General features: G+C 40.9%; 2 protein-coding genes across 2 annotated transcripts in view; both read right to left on the minus strand.

The window, feature by feature from the left end:
* LOC142160027 (uncharacterized) overlaps nt 1–17,814 on the minus strand; it is a 334,423-nt gene that overhangs the window by 270,396 nt on the left and 46,213 nt on the right. The gene's annotated exons all lie outside the window — the stretch shown is intronic.
* LOC142095453 (uncharacterized) overlaps nt 7,074–17,814 on the minus strand; it is a 52,688-nt gene continuing 41,947 nt past the window's right edge. Inside the window, exons 9-10 of the mRNA XM_075178398.1 lie at nt 10,427–10,565; nt 7,074–10,248 (exon numbers count right to left, since the gene is read on the minus strand). Of these exons, the coding sequence (XP_075034499.1) occupies nt 8,360–10,248; nt 10,427–10,565 (2,028 nt within the window). The 3' untranslated portion in view covers nt 7,074–8,359. The remainder of the gene's footprint in view (nt 10,249–10,426; nt 10,566–17,814) is intronic.

A 17,814-nucleotide genomic window follows, 5' to 3' on the forward strand; every position in this document is an offset into this window, starting at 1 on the left:
ACTCTGCCCCCCTCCTTCAGCGTCTCTCTCTGCCCCCCTCCCTCAGCGTCTCTCGCTGCCCCCCTCCCTCAGCGTCTCTCGCTGCCCCCCTCCTTCAGCGTCTCTCGCTGCCCCCCTCCTTCAGCGTCTCTCTCTGCCCCCCTTTTTCAGCGTCTCTCTCTGCCCCCTTCCTTCAGCGTCTCTCTCTGCCCCCTTCCTTCAGCGTCTCTCTCTGCCCCCCTCCTTCAGCGTCTTTCTCTGCCCCCCTCCTTCAGCGTCTTTCGCTGCCCCCCTCCTTCAGCGTCTCTTGCTGCCCCCCTCCTTCAGCGTCTCTCGCTGCCCCCCTCCTTCAGCGTCTCTTTATTTACCTTCTTTCCTCATTTTCTTTTTTTCCCGAGGGCGATCGCGGCATCCCTGTGACAGCGCCGCGGCACCCCAGGCGCACACTTTGGGAGCCGCTACCTTAGTACATAAGCACATGGAGATTATTATAGCTTGTAATCCGTTTGTTTAGCCTTCAGTATGTAATTGCTGAGGAATAAGTATCTTTACAAACATCATATACAAAATCCTTCTCTATCTGTACTGCTATATAGAGTTACGTATCATTTGTTTGAAAAAAGACACAGGTCCATTCAATTTAACCCATAGTAGTCTTAGCTCATATGCCTGGCAGACTTCTCGTTTAACATGTGAATTCCAGGAGATCAGACAACTGTCCGAGCAAGATTGAGGGGGTAGGGGGGGGGGGGATACTGTTATAATACTCATTGTAGACCTCTGTGAGCAGCGAGTGATCAGGGGTGTGATGAAGAACTTATTGTCATTATACTCCTTGCCCCGAACACTTGATGATACAAATAGCATCTTCAAGCCCAGCTCACCGCAGTGAACACAGAGTGGGCTGGGGCCCGATGATGAAAATAGCATCACCATATGAATTGCTTAATGCGACTGGCATTAAATCATAGCCGCATCTCTTTATACCTGTGATGATGCCAGGATCCCTTACTGCTCACTGGGATATGTCCAGTGCCCACTGAAGGCTAATTGAATTAACTGGACATTACATGGAGCTCAGACCAATCCTGGTATTGTGTCCTGGGTTAATTGTAATTCCCCACTTAGACATTTCTTTGTAATAAACGTAAAAATTTATTTAGGTTTCAAATTCACTCAAGTTGCTGTAACACTAAATAAATGACACAGTACATGGTGTGCAGCGCTACAAAACACATAAGTGAATAATACAGAGCAGCAGTCACTGGCTGCAGAAGTAATCCTTGTTACCATGGAAGGATGCTCTTGGGATTCACTGGTCTCTCCTTCCTGCCTGTCCTTAGTCTCTCTATCTCTCTCTCTCTCTCTCTCTCTCTCTCTCTCGCGCTCCTATGGGGCAGGGACTGGTGTGAGTTCTCTGTACAGTGCTGTGGAATTAGTGGCGCTATATAAATAACATGATGATGATGATGACATGGCCGGAGTCACCCTGCCTTTCGCCGGCACATGAGAAGGAACAGCCAGATAAAAACAATGTCCATGCAGTGATCGTCCACCTAAGGGGTGTTGGGTCCTGACAGTCCAGCCGAAACCCTAACATCCAGCCAGTCCTTTCAAATCAAGAGAACACCAAACGCCCCTTTCATTATCTTTGTAAGCTCTGTGAGGTTCCCATGGTTCAGAGAAGGTAAGGAATCGGTGCAGGCATCTTTCTCCAACAGTAGGATTGGAGGGCACTATCAGGGAATGCCAGTAAGTTAGTCTTGCCCCTCACATACCTCGGGACTCCCTGCTGTTTTGGCTCCCTGAGGTCTGTAGTGGTATGTAATTAAACAACGGAACAGCAATTGTCACACAAACAAGTGTAATACCACAAAATGTCTTGCGTCCGTTAGTGGCTTTTTCATCCCAAAACTGCTGTTCAGCTGCTCGGTATTTCTGGCCTCTGGAACCATACTGCTCATGCACAAAGTCCTGCAGTTTATATGATTAGCGATTGTCCCCTGTTCCAGTGCCATACATTACACACACATCCTAGTGCAATACTGTGTGACCATGCTCTTATAAAACTGAACATAGTGATACTGAACCCCTTGTGGTATGCCACACGGCAGCATTTAAGAATTGTAATATCAGCATTGTTTCCAGTAAGAGAGGGTCCCCAGCAGGCTTAACTTTAATTGACAGTGCAGGGTACCCTGCTGTCATCACAATCCCTTATTTACACAGCTCCAGATGAAAAGTATAAAGTATGGTTTAACCTTTGATAAATTCTAATTCTGTTGATCCAGTGGAAGGCTAAAAAAAAAAAGTTTTGGCCCTCAGAGACCAAATATTGCTGGAGGAATTGTGGGGAGATTGGAACACTTATGCATACCTTTGGAATTGTCCTAAACTCCAGCAATTCTGGATTGAAAACTTCCACTTAATTACTCGGATTACCAAGGTTAACTTACTTCCATCCTCGGCCATCGCACTTCTACACCTCTACCCTCCTCACCTTCAAAGCCACAATCATTATGTTACTGGGCACATACTCATCGCAGCTAGAGCTACAATCGCTCAGAATTGGAAATCCTCCTTGATCCCGCCCCTTACTAAAATTATTAACAAAGTCCAACACAGTTACGAGATGGAAACTATTGGTTTTGAATATGATACAGCGGCCTTTTCGCCACTGATTAAATGGTTTACATGGTACGAGTACGTTACGGAATATAGTTCTAGGCCTAACTCCTAATTTTTATTATATTATGCTGAGTGTTCTTATAGGGCGCATGTTTGTTGCTCATAAGATCATTTGATTGGTACTATTGAGGTAGGATTAGTTGGTCTCCGACATTTCGTCCCTTGTTTGTTTCCCCCCTGCCCCTCCCCCCGATGTTTATGTCTTAAATATACTCCAATGTTCTGTGTGCTTTTTTCTTTTTATTGTGTTTATTATTTTTCTTGACTGTTTGTTGGCAGTATTGGAAGAGCATTTAATCTTACATTATACACTGTATTTGGTAATTACTGCTTTGTTTGTTACTTGTTATTTTTTTTTAAAACTCAATAAAAAATCTTTTAAGTAAAAAAAAGAAAAAAACCCCAGTGTGACTGTTTCATGTTTAATCTTACAAGGGGGAAAAAATATTTCCTGGCTCTAAAAATGGCAAATTGATAAATGCCCTCGAGATATCACCCACCATAATGTACTTAATTTTGCAGATACAATATCTCACAAACAAAAGAAATGTATTCCTATACAAGGTGAAATATTAAAAGCAGAATGATTTGTGAATGTGAGAATACTAAAAATAAAATATGAACTGTTTTTTTATTTTTTTTATGTATACACATTTTGTTCATTATTATTTCAAATCAACTATATAACTAAACTTCATCTATATGAAATTCCACGTATATATACTATCAGTGAAGATACCTATGTGCATATTGTATTCCCATGTTCTCAATCTACATACAACAGAATATCCCTCTATCCTTGGCATTCACAATAGAAACCTTGACAGTATAAACACAATCTCATGTTACATACCAGTGTTATGATTTCCTAATTTCCATATGTCACAATTAGATGGGTAACTGGTTTAGTTTAAAGTATAATTCCCTAGTGTGGCTGGATCACTTATACATAAGTTATTGTATAAATATATTTAAATTATTAGCGCAGTGCGCCAATTTATATCATTGCAAATGTACTGATTTTGATACTGTGTCATATTTGTGGATTAGAAATGTACTGATTACTGATGTAGTAGCCATGGAGGGGAAATTGGTTTGTGTAAGAAAGGAGGAAAGGAAATTCTAAATTAAGTTAATTATTTTTGTGTCAGAAGTGACGCACACCTGCTTTGGCCTGAATGCCCGGCAGGAGGTCGTTACCTATTAGCATGTCTTGTTGGAGAGACAGGAAACCTCCTAACAATGAAGACAGCAAACTTGAGGTAATCAGGTTGATGTGAAAGTTAAATTGTGTTAGATGCACTATTAGATTATATCCTGATGTTAAATGATCTAATGTGATATCAGACATTTCGGTGCCTGGTCGGATCAGGCGGCTGGGCTACCCCCTGACAACATGTGTATAAAAGGAGCTCTGTCTTACAATGTAAAGTAGTATTATACCATCTGTACCTTCTGAAGATCACTAGTACCACAAACTAGTTTGACTGTCCTTATTAGGACACTTGAGCTAATAAACATCACTGCTTCAAGATCCTGCTTTGATGACTAATTACCTGCAGCAATTCCTGTGACCTACAGATTAGACCAATCTACTCCTTATTCCGGCTGTTCTGAGGTTGGAACCTTGCATCCAGTACCAGTGCTCTGCCTGCTATCTGCAGCTATGGCCATTGTAATAGGCCAGGGGGAACCATCCACAGCAACCCTAATCTAAAGGCAGGAGGTCAGGTGTACCAGCCCAGGTGCCTAGTGAGGGGGTACAATAGCATCGAGATTTACCCCGAAGGAGTCTGTTGAATGTGCCATTTAAGGAGTCTAGTGGTGGCAACAGGCCCCTCCTACTGCAGTTAGAGGGGCACAATTTGGGATAAAGAAAGGGGATGGTGACAAGGAAAGCCCAGCCGGTCCCCAGTAACATGGACAGGGTGGCATAGGAGATCCATCCTGTCACACCTAGGAATCTTAATTACCATTGATCCTCTGCTCATATTAGTTTTCAATATCACATGTGCATCATATCTAACAATCACTGCCAACTGTCTATATTAAATTCAGGGTATATTATTGGCTATACTCACACTTTCCTCATTACTTGTTCAGTGCAACTTCTGTTTATTACTATTTATGAATTTAAGAAAAGATATTTGGACAGTGTTAGTGAGAACGTATAAAATGAGACTATATTTCTAAGGGGTTCCCCTCCGTGGTAAAAGGGGAAATTCAGAAGTGTCGGTATGGAAAATGTAAATGGAATTTAATACATTTACAATGAAGGCAGTAGGATAGGTGGCAGTATGGCATAGCATCATATAGGAGCACACTTTGACCACTGCATTTGTATATTATTAGGTGATCCCAAAACTGACAAAAACAATAGAGTCCACCCCCCAGGGCTGTAACTAGGGCTGTGCGAGAGGGGCAAATGCCCAGGGTACAAAACTGAAGGGGAGGCAGGATATGGAATATTTTTGGTTGGTTTTATCATAATTTAGGGCTAGGGGGAGTCATTTTTACTTTCTTGCCACAAGCGCTTAAATTTCTAGTTACGGCTCTGCCTCTGCATTCCCCCACGCTGTCAGATCTCCCTATCAGCATATTACTGTGAAGGTGTCGATTTAAATGATCATTACACTTTTCAATATATATATATTGAATGTCTTATATATTGGTGTCTCACCTGCTTTGGAAAGTAGTATCCTCACGTTAAACATGCTACTCCCTCGTTGGGTAATGTGAGCTCTGCTCACTGATTTTTTTTGTGTCTAGTGAATTGCTAAAGCAGCAGCTGTTTAGCTTTGACGTTCAGCACAGGTTTATGCTAATTAAATGTAGGAGTGCCAGATTCATATTGGTTATTCAACCTTTATACACCTCTCACTCCATAGCACCTGTGCTGATTATAGCCGTTTGACCCATCGTGTCCATTACTGCAAATTCTGCTTTGAATTCTACGGACTCCCTGGGGCAGATTCAAGTTGGCGTGAGCTGTCTCCGGAACACTCCATGGAGAAACAACGCCTCAATGTTTGTACTTAAATCTCTGCTCATCTTCCCTCGCATCCCATAGTCATGCGAGGAGAAAATGAGCAGAGATTCCTTACTGCATTGGCCGGCAACGTGTGCATACGGATATTTAGGCGATGCCCAGTGGCACCTCACATCCAATTGAGTCCGCCAGTCTTTAACTTGGACCATGTACTAACTCTGTTTCAACTGTCTGTTGCCTTTTCACCTTAGTCTGTTTTCAGGATTTTCCTTAGTCTGCTGCTGCCAGCCCTGACCCTCACCTGTTTCACGACTCTCAGATTACTGCGGACAGTTTTCAGCCTATTATCCCTGCTTCTGGACCTCGTCTCTGTACCATGATCCTCCGTCTTCCTGCATTTCCTGTCTTTATCCTGCTCACTGCTGTGTTCCATCCACACCCACAAATACGCTAAGCTGATAAGTCCCTACGACTATAGGTGGTATTGGTGAAGATGTAGAGTACTATAAGAAAGGGAGCTGCTAGGCAGTGTCCCAGACTTGCCCCATTTTGGTCGGAACTTCGGGACTTTGCCTCACAGCTACTGCAGCTTGACATCCCGTTTTCTCCCAGGTTTTTCCTTCTCCCTCTCGGGATTCCATCGGCCACCAAACATCAAATGAAAATGTTTCGCCATGTAATCTCTGCGGCCCTTGGCCAAATTGCTACGGACTGGAAACAGCCCAATGCTCCAACCCTACAGACAATTATTGGCAGGATTTGGTACATTTATCAAATGGAATACATGACATGCATAATCCGTAATACCTCTAAGTCATTCACCAAGGTTTGGGCGCCGTGGACCTCATACTTCCAAATCCAAACCCCTTTTTTCATGTGATTCTACAACATCACTCCATCTGGATCCTTTCTTCTCTTCCCTATTCCATCCCTCCCATCTCTTTCTTTATCTTCTCCCATATTCTACTACACTCTTTCCTCTCTTACTCTTAGGTGGTCCGCCACGCCGCCCCCTCCCTCCCTCCTTCCCTCCTTACTCTTCTTTTTCTAAAATTGCTGCTTTTTTGGAAAAATTGGGTCAACATTTTTACTAATACACTTTTCTAACAAGACGCTGTATGTTACAATACATATGTATTCTTCAGATGTTTATGACACAGTGCTGTACAGAATGTTACTTTTAGTTGACCCTTGCAAAAATAAAATCTTTAAAAAAAAAGAAAAGAAAGGGAGCTGCTAAAGTTGACGGGTATTCATAACGCCCCGCAGCCTATATGAATAATGAACCTGTGTATACACAACTGATTCCCTTTAAAAAGTTATGCGAATGCTGAAGCAAGGACATCACAGTTTCCACAGTAGATGGGATACATTTAAAAAGGCTTACACAGAAATGAAATGGAAAAAAAAAAAAACCTTTAGTCACTTACTTACTTTATTTGTTAACTCAACAAACATGGAAGAAATTATTCACACAGAAAAAACACATTTATCTTCAGATATGTATATATCAACATGGCTTTATCAATCATATCTGGATAAAGCACTCCTTATACACAGAAATAAACTTGTTTAATTACGAAAAAAAAACACAGGATGTTTCGACACAATGAAATCGTTGTATTTGGAAGAATTGTGGTACTAATTTTTACTTTAAAAAACAGAAAATGAAAACAATAAATAAAGTTTTGCAGTGTGGTCTTTTAGTTCTGTAAAAAAGGAAGCAAACTATCCTTAACTACCCCAATCTACCACCTTGGCAGAAGTTACTTCCATGGGATTTCCAAACAGGGAAGAGAATGGCGGACAAATTTTATTTAGTAAGAGAAATGACTGGTAATTCATGTCACCTATGGTCAAGAAGTGGACTGGATTATGGCACCTGACTGGTCAAGTGTCACAAATATCTGATTAGGTATTTCCTTCTCTATTTCCGTCCATAGTAGATTGACAAAAAAAAAAGGACTGTTATGGTTCTCTAAAAGCTGTCTCTCTAGAGACAATTTTCGAATATGGAGGTTGTTTCAAGGTAGACATCTCCTTCAAAGTAAAAATAAAAACCAGAGTTGAAAGGCTCCCCTTTACACCCATACATCTAATCAATAAGAGGAAAGGAAAAGAGGAGCTTGTGACTGAAGGGAAAAAATGTAACTTAGGCTTGAAAAGAAATAAATTAAAACTATGAAGATAGGTGCCAAAAATGAGGTGTGCAAAGGAGGCCTCAAGAGGCCTTCTGTTTATCAAGGTAGGTGATGAAAAAGTTAAGATCCAATTGATTTTAACAATGCTTAGGAACCTATCAAATGAAGTACATCTCGAAGATCTGATGTTTGTCAACGTGGCTACTAGGAAAATAATGTGTTCTTCCTATTTTTATACACTAATATATGCTAAATATAAAAAGGTGTGACTTGGCTAGAAAAGATTCACTTGAGGACATTTACAGAGACTGACAAAGTGATTGCCAAAAAATATGGTAAAGTGAACAAATACAAAAGATTTTAAATGTACTGTCTTTTACTCTTGAAGTTAACAGTTTTATACTGTTTTATTAAAAATGTCTAATTTTAAAAGGGACAATGGATATTTACCTTTTATAAATGACACTGGTGCCCACTCCCATCTCCCTGCTGATCTGGGTCGCGATGCCCTAATTTCAACACCCCCATCCAGATGCTTAGTTGCCAGTACGCTCCCCTTTCATTATGTACATGGGTCCTTAATAACTTCATGCATTTTCTCTTCTTCGTGAGTTAACCGATGCTTTGAAAGTTGTGACTTTCTGAGAAAACTTTTCCCACATTTAGCACAATTATATGGTTTCTGTCCTGTGTGAATTCTCTGATGTGTTGCAAAATTTGAGCTATTATTAAAACACTTCCCACATTCATTGCAAGAATAGGGTTTCTCTTTTGTGTGAAGCCTTAGATGTCTGGCAAGAGCAGAGTTACAGGTGAAGCTTTTTCCACAATCAGAGCAAGAATATGGTTTCTCTCCAGTATGAATTCTCTGATGTATAACGAGATGTGATTTACGGATAAAAGATTTTCCACATTCTGAACAAGAAAAAGGTTTCTCCCCTGTATGACTTCTCTGATGCACAGTAAGGTTTGAGGCACAGACAAAAAATTTCCCACATTCAGTGCAAGTATATGGCTTCTCTTCTATGTGAAGTCTCCGATGTCTAGCAAGAGCTGAAGTATTTGTAAAACTTTTACCACATTCTGAACAACAATATGGTTTCTCTCTGGTGTGAATTCTCTTGTGTATAACAAGATGTGAGCTACTGATAAAACGTTTCCCACATTCACAGCAAGAATAGGGTTTCTCTCCTGTGTGACTTCTCTGATGTGCAATTAGATTTGAGCTACTGATAAAACATTTGCCACATTCAAAACAAGAATAGGGTTTCTCGCCTGTGTGACTTCTCTGATGTTTAACAAGATCTGAGGTACTGTTAAAACATTTCTCACAAGCAGAGCAAGAATATGGTTTCTCCCCTGTGTGAATTCGCTTATGTTTAACAAGCGCTGAGCTATCAGTAAAACATTTTCCACATTCTGAGCAAGAATAACGTTTGTCTCCTGTATGAATTCTTTGATGTGTAGCTCGTTCTGAGATAGTGGTAAAGAATTTACCACATTCAGTACAAGAATATGGTTTCTCTCCTGTGTGAATTCTCTGATGTCTAACAAGAGTGGAACTATCAGTAAAACATTTCCCACATTCATTACAAGAATATGGTTTCTCTCCTGTGTGAATCCGTTGATGTTTAATAAGGTTGGAGTTGCCAGTAAAACATTTCCCACATTCAGAGCAAGAATATGGTTTCTCTCCTGTGTGTACCCTCTGATGTCTGACAAGTTCAGCATTCCACCTAAAACACTTTCCACATTCAGGGCACAAGAGTAATTTCTCTTTTGATTGAGGTTTCTGTCCATTTTCTGTCTGCTCCTCAGTATCTGCTGTGGGCATAAATATATTTTGGTCTGATAAACTGTAATAGGAGTTTAACTCCTCCTTAATAATTATAGTTGTATACTGTTCATGATCTGTGGGTGTATAATTGTCAGCGAGATTTCCTTCTTCACATGAGACTGATTCTTGCTTAATATGAGCAGATGTATGATCTGTAGGTATATAAATGTTGGTTTCTGTGAGATTGCCTTCGTCACTCGAGACCGATTCCTCCTTAATATGAGTAGATGTATATTGTGTATGATCTGTGGGTGTATAAATGTCAGTGTCTGTGAGATTTCCTTCTTCACTTGAGACCGATTCCTCCTTAATATGAATAGATAAATATTGTGTATGATCTGTAGGTGTATACATATCAGTGAGACTGTCCTCGTCACCAGATACGGATTCCTCTTTTATATGAATAGATTTACATTGTGTATGATCGGTAGGTGCATAAATATCAGAGTCTATGAAATTTTCCTCTTCAGATGAGACAGATTCCTCCTTAGAACGAGTAGATGTACACTGCGTATGATCTAGGGGTGTATAATCTGTGAGATAGTCTTTGTTTGAGAAAGATTCCTCCTCAGTATGATTGGACGAATGTTCCGTTGTAGCACATTTAGATAAACCTGATGGAAAAAATGCATTGTGGTTAGATTTTTATAAATGAAATCTTGACCATTCCTAATTTGGTCATATATATATATATATATGTGTGTGTACTGTTGTTTAAAGCACATATATGTCACTTTACATGTATATGGTGTCTGCATTTTATACACAAACAGGATAGTGAGCAAGTCTTACCTAGTGATGCAAGGGGCTGGCGATTCTCCATCATCACCTTTATGTACAGATCCTTGTGTCCTTCTAAATACTCCCACTCCTCCATGGAGAAATAGACAGTGACATCCTGACACCTTATAGGAACCTGACACACACAATGATACAGTCATCACCCAGACACATCCCCTGGTGTTACTGTATAATGTCCCATTCCCAGCAGTCACCTCTCCAGTCAGCAGCTGAATGATCTTGTTGGCGAGTTCTAGAATCCTCTGGTCATTGTTTATCATGTATTAGTGACTGAGACGAAGGCACCGCGATGGAGATCTGGCTCAAACCTCCTAGCAGAGATGCAGAAATGAATAAATAGATTTGTTGAACATTTAAAAAGTACAAATGATTATGCTTCCAGCAGACCAGATCTATTTCTGAAAGCCAACCTAACTATTGGTCCAATGTACCTCAATTTCACTGATCTTTTGTACTCCATTTTGATTATATTACTATGTCTTGCATAGTTTCTCAGGGATACCACATATAATTATTATTTATTATATGAGAGACCTGCATTGCTACATCCCTATCACTCCTTTGTGTGGGCACCTGCATAGCTAGAGAAAATGAACATAAGCACACCAGCTTTCAATAAAGTCCAAGGGCCTGATGGACTCATTAATGGATTTAAAAAATCCCTCATTTCACAGATATTTCAGTAAATGCCCTCTTCTTCATCCTCCATAACTCCTAATATGAGAGGCCAAATTAGTAACGATTCCTAAACCTGGAGAAAACTCTGACAACGGTCAAAATTATACTTATAGCCCTCCTACATACGGACTTTAAAATGTTAGTAAAAAGAAAAATTGCCTCAACCCCATTTTCCCCTCTTTAGTCCATAATGACTAAGTGGGATTTGTCGCCTATAGACAAGCCCCTGACAATGCTAGATGGCTCCTTAACCTGATTTTATGGCCTTTATTAACCGTCAGTTTGTTTTGCTCTCACTGGATGCCGAAAAAAATGTTCCGACCTGCTTCTGGCAGGAGTATATCGAGGAGTACACTATTCAAATTTGGATATAGTGGACAAATTGTAAACTCCATTTTGGTCTTGTACTCCAACCCATCCACTTGAATCCACAATGCGGGGTTGACCTCTAAGAGATTCCCAATTACAATTACCGCCCTGTCTCCTTTAATTTTTCTAACGTCCCTAGAGCCTCTAGTAGTGGGGTTGTTAAACTTTCTCTACTGTAGCCCCATTTTACATAAAGTTCCCCATAAAGTCCGTCTGTTATGGTAACGACAATCTAATTGCAAAAAACAACACCTCATCCAGTCTAGTTCACAAGCCTTGGACAGACTACACTCTAGCTTCCTGTTACAAGCTAAAATACTTCCAAGACTGAAGTTCTTAGTTGTACAGCTCCTTCCCGGACAACCCCTGTCTTCATTAAAGAGAAGTTAATAACAATGCTTGGTAATCTCAATCTATTAACTACCTCGATATTCAAATTTCCCCTAATATTTATGAGATTTTTTTTACCTTAAATAATAACCCTTTAATTCAGGAAATAAATCTTCTAAACAAATGTCAAATCTGTGACTTGGTGTAGTTTTCCACCCTCATTTTTAGTGTAGCTATTCTGCCAACTGTAGTGGTCTCCAAAATCCCCCCTCTCAATTCTGTCTGAATAATAACAAAGTTCTCACCTCTCTACTGGAGAATTTGTAGATGAAATTCTGACCTCCGTCATGTGTTTTGGTGAGTCTGAACATGCAATCACTACAGTCTGCTGTGTTTCAATTTCTGCCTATTCTTACTAAACTACACCACCCACAATGTTGACTCTCTTACATAATTTGACGTCACCTCTACAGTGGTTTAGAGATATGCAAAATATAGTGCAAAAACTGTCAGTAGAAGTTAACTTCTGTACAGAAATAAGAGGCCTCTCAAAGATCTCCAATGGAATACATGGGCGAATGGTTAAATTAAGGAGAAACGAATTTAAAAAATGTACTCAATGCTCACAAAACTCTATTATTTGGTTCCTTAAATACATTAAACCATATCATTGACCAGATGTACACACCAAACAATTCTCTACTTCACTGGTGTAACATACAAAACAATGATGTAAAGTCTTGAATGTCAATTGTATTTCTCGTTGCACGTTTATGCCCACCTTTCCTTTTTTCTCTTTTGCATCCCATGAAACCTAATAAAAAAAACAAAAAACAAGTACATCACAAACACCAGATCATACTGATGCAAAATGGATATATTGTATAAATATATGGAAAATTATTCAATTTATTGATCACAAATAAAACCAATTATAGTTTAGGGGGAATTCAAAACTCCTCAATATTAGCTATTATAAAGAGGTCTGGTTTAATAAACTAATCATCTGAAATATCTCTGCTTAGTATTCAAGTCAATGCGTTGCATACTCTACAAAGAGTACATCAAAGGAGTCTGTTTTATATTAGCCACTAGAAATATTTATATGCTGGCCAACAGAACAACAATTGTCAAGTGTATACTATGCTGGTCATACGGGAACACAGCCGGGTATTTAAAAGCGTGGTTTTCATGTGTAATAAATGGTTGCTTCACGGGATAATAAAATGGGATAAAAAAACAAAAAAAAACAAAACAGAAAACATCACCCTCTCTTAAAAACAATATACATAATCAAATGTGGCAGAGATGTGCTGACTTGGAGACCATGCCTTACAATTATGATTAACTATTATGAAGAGGGAGGTTTCAAACTGGACCTTGGCAGCACAATGGAGGAGATACTCAGTGGCCACTTTATTAGGTAAACCTTTCTGGTACTGGGGCATGACCCCCATTTTACACTCAGAGCAGTCTGAATTCAACAGGGTGCAGGAAAGATTCCTTAGAGATTATGGTCCATATTGAGATGACATAGCTTTATGTAGTGGCTGCAGACTTGTCAGCTGCACATTTATGCTGAAATTGTATTGAGATCTGGGGGTAAAATGTATCAAGCTGAGAGATTTCCGGCGGGTTTGAAAAGTGAAGACGTTGCCTATAGCAACCAATCAGATTCTAGCTATCATTTTGTAGAATGTACTAAATAAATGATAGCTAGAATCTGATTGGCTTTTCAAACCCGCCGGAAAACTCTCAGCTTGATACATTTACCCCCTGGTGACTGTTAAGGGCAATGGAGTACACTGAAGTCATTGTCAAGTTCGTAGAACCAGCTTGAGAGGATGTGTGCTTTGTGACATGGTGCGTTATCCTGCTGGAAGTAGCCATTAGCAGTTGGGTAGAGTGGCCATAAAGGGGTACACATGGTCTGCAGCAATACTCAGGTAGGCTGTGGCATTTATTTAAACAATGCTTAATTTGGTATTAAGGGGCCTAATATGTGCTAAAAAAAAACATTACCAACATCAGCCTGCGTCATGGACACAAGGCAGCATGAATCCATGTTGTTTGCTCTACGCTCTGACCCTACCATATGCCTGTAGCAGAAGAAATCGAGATTTGTCAAGCCACCGTTTTTCCAATCTTCAACTGTCCAGTTTTGGTGAGCCTGTGCCACACGTAGCCTCAATTACCTGGTCCTGCTGACCGGAGTGGTCTTCTGCTGCTGTAGCCCAACCACGTCAAAGTTCAAGGTGCTATGTGGTTTGGAGATGCTCTTCTGCATACCACTGTTGTAACGCATGGTTAGTCGAGTTACTGTCGCCTCACTCTCAGCTTGAACCAGTCTGGTCAATCTCCTCTGATCTCTCTCATTTACTGTATATATATTTTTTTGTGCATCATTCTCTGTAAACTCTGACTGTTGTGCATGAAAATCCCAGAAGATGATCAGTTTCTGAAATACTCAAACCATCCAGTCTGGCACCAACAGCCAGTCCACAGTCACATATAATCACTTAGATCACATTTCTTCCCCATTCTGGTATTTTGCCTGAACAACAAATAAACTTCTTGACAATGTTTGTATGTTTTATGCACCGATTTGCTGCCACATGATTGGCTGGACCCAATAAAGTGGAAAGTGGCTACTGAGTATGTGGTGTGGGTGGTCTTTGTTACCCCAATCCCCCAAAACATGCAGTGGGAATTGTTTTAACATTAATGTTAGATGGTCAAGGTTACTTGTAAACAGAATATTCATATATAAAAATGTATATCTGTTTATACTGCAAATTTAAGCTCCTTTGTGCCCTGTCCATAAGGAAATTGTTTTGTCAGCATTACTGTCATATTGTGCCTTGTGTATATGGAAGTAAAATAAATTCATGCATTTCTGCTACACAATGCCTACAAGTTATAGCATGCTAATTAAGTGCCTGATTCATCAAGGCATACAAAGTGAATGCAATCTGGACAGAAATTGCACTCACATACAACTGTATTCAAATACAAGAGGATCTAAAGAGAATACAGGTATACATATACTGCCTATAAGGCACTTACCGTATGCAGACAGATACAACTCACTGCATAATAAGCACAGAGCATATGTGCAATAGGAAGTCCCATCAGAACACACTGAAAAAAAATTAAGTTAATTAACTCCGGTTAATTATATCATTTATAAAACATACATTGAAATAAAAATGTTCTTGTTTTTTACATGAAATACATTATGATGTTATTAATGTCTACTGTGCATAAAATGTGTTTATACACGTGGCTCATGAATGTAAACACATGTTCTGGCATGCATAATGCACACACATCCGTCTTCGCCATCAATCGGCATATACACCTGACCTGTAGCTGGTGGTAGGGGTACGGCTAACAACCATGTACCCGAGAGATGCCCAGAGCTTGAATCGGATAAATGTGCATGTGCTGGACCTTGGCACGCTCTTACTGAACAATGTGTACGTGTATACGCCCCTTTCCCTCCTCGTTCTGTCCTTCAAATCGTAGGCTGTCGGAAGTGTCACTTGTGTTCACAGATGAATTGCATGCACCTCGTTCACAGGCATATAGTCCGTTTCTGAGCATTCACAGAGCAATTTTTTTTTGCAAAATACAGCACGTAACAGGACTTCCATTCCTTAATGAATCAGGCTTCGAGTGCCTGGTCTAAGCCCAGAGAATCCTCCCTTAGGATGTGAGCTCGTATGAGCAGGGCCCCTCTCCCCTCCTGTCTCCATACCTGTTCTTCTGCTCCGTCTTTACCCATATGTCTGCCCGGAGTTTCTGAAGTATTGGTACTTTGTGGTTATTGTTCTGTACTATGTCACCCTGTATGGTCTACAGTTTGTACTGTGTACGGTGCTGCGAAAACCTTGTGGGCCTAACAAATAAATGAGAATAATAATAATGTAAGGGTGTTATCTTTACCACCATATTTTTGGCTGAGTTTGAGCAGTGTCTATTCTACACAGATAAACAGTGTCAATGCCTATTTAAATTTATGGCAGGAATAAAAACTGACTCCTTATAAGGAATACATGATGTTGTGGATAACAACTTTACTACCTCGAAGTGCTGGTGTGTGTAGCAGCTATTTTAGGGTAATCGCTACTACTAAAAATCCTGGTCTGTTCCAATACTTCTGTGACTGACAGATAAGACTTTACACCATCCCCTGAGTTGAGCCCAGTGTTCTGCCTCAACGACCTGTCAGCTCCACATCAGTCCTGATCCAGAGTAAGCAGTCAGAAGGATCCAGGCAGAGTAACCATCAAAGAGGTGCAGCAACAGTTACACACACTACCCAGAAGAAAGCGATTCTAGGTGCTGATGAAGAAGACAGGTTGTAGCAGTGACTATTCTCCTGCAACTATCTGTGCCATGCTGATGCACAGTCACACTTACTGTAAGCGAGTATCTGATTGCCAAGTAGTGCTGAAAACTTAAGGTTACGGATATTAAGCAAACCCCAAAAATCTGTAATGTTATCAGCGGTGTACCACAAAGATCAGTATATAGAGCAGCAGTGAACGGAAGATACATCCCAACATTCCCACCTACAGGACAGCGGGATAGAACTCTAAAATCAGGACTGTCCCAGTGAAATAGATATAGCTGGGAGGCATGGTTAAGCAACTGATTAAATATAATGTAGAATCATGCACTTAGGCCTTTGTAATAACTACACTACACATTTAATAAAAAAAAAAAACAGTTGGGGCAAACAAAGATGTTAAAGGATTTATCAATACTAGTCGACAGAAAGCTTAGTAGCAGCACTTGGCAAATAAAATCCTGGAAGGGATAAAGAGTCTGATTCAATGCCCAGCGCTGTGCCTCTGGAATGGATGTGAAAGGGCTCCATGGATAAGCAATATCGCAGATGTTTCCTCACACCCATAGAGATGCACAGGGAAATCTGCAATGTTGGGGTACCTGGAAATGTGCTTTATTGGACATCGCATTGATGCGCAGCAGCAGATTGCTAGTAATTTTAATCAGCCCCAATAAATAAATGACTGCACGTGATGCAAACATACTACCATTGTGTTAGGACACCACCTCTACAACATGGGATACAGTCTGGGCACAATATCACAACCTGCCACCTCTCAGTAATAAGTCAATTACTGTAATCTCCTGAGGTGGATATAAAACAAAGACCCCCCCCCCCCATTCTGCAGTGCCCCCTGCTGCTCCCCAGTACCCTCCCCTGCAGCTTCTTATCTCACATACAGCAGGGGGTGGGGGCAGCTGCTGGGCACAACCAACCTGGAGCCACATGATTAGGGGTAATGTCAGTAGTCACCTACATCGCCAGGTAATGACCCAGGACTGTGAGGGCGCGGGTGGGGGGATGAGGGGACCTGACACTACACGATCACTAATGAGCTCAGGACTCACCCGCAGCAATGTCTCCCCCGCACACACCGGCCGGGAAGTTACTGTAAGACCTAGATCCCCAGAGGACCTCTGACGTCACCGGGTCATGTGACTGCTGTAGTCACATGGGTAATAGCTAGATCACTTCACCGAAAGGACCTGTCCGACGTCACCAGGTCATGTGACAGCTGTAGTCACGTGGTACACAGAGGAGGCTGCAGTGTCCCTGTGTATCTATGACAGTGATGGTGATATCACCGGGTCATGTGACAGCTGTAGTCACGTGGTACACAGAGGAGGCTGCAGTATCCCTGTGTATCTATGACAGTGATGGTGACATCACCAGGTCATGTGGCAGCTGTAGTCACGTGGTACACAGAGGAGGCTGCAGTGTCCCTGTGTATCTATGACAGTAATGGTGACATCACCAGGTCATGTGACAGCTGTAGTCACGTGGTACACAGAGGAGGCTGCAGTGTCCCTGTGTATCTATGACAGTGATGGGGAATCAGACAGAGCAGTGATCTAGATACAAACATTGTAATATTTATACTGACTGCAGATGGAGGAATTGTCTTCTCTGTCAGGTTTATTCAGTG

The sequence above is a fragment of the Mixophyes fleayi genome, chromosome 6 (assembly GCF_038048845.1).
Source record: "Mixophyes fleayi isolate aMixFle1 chromosome 6, aMixFle1.hap1, whole genome shotgun sequence".
In the NCBI taxonomy this organism is placed as follows: domain Eukaryota; kingdom Metazoa; phylum Chordata; class Amphibia; order Anura; family Limnodynastidae; genus Mixophyes; species Mixophyes fleayi.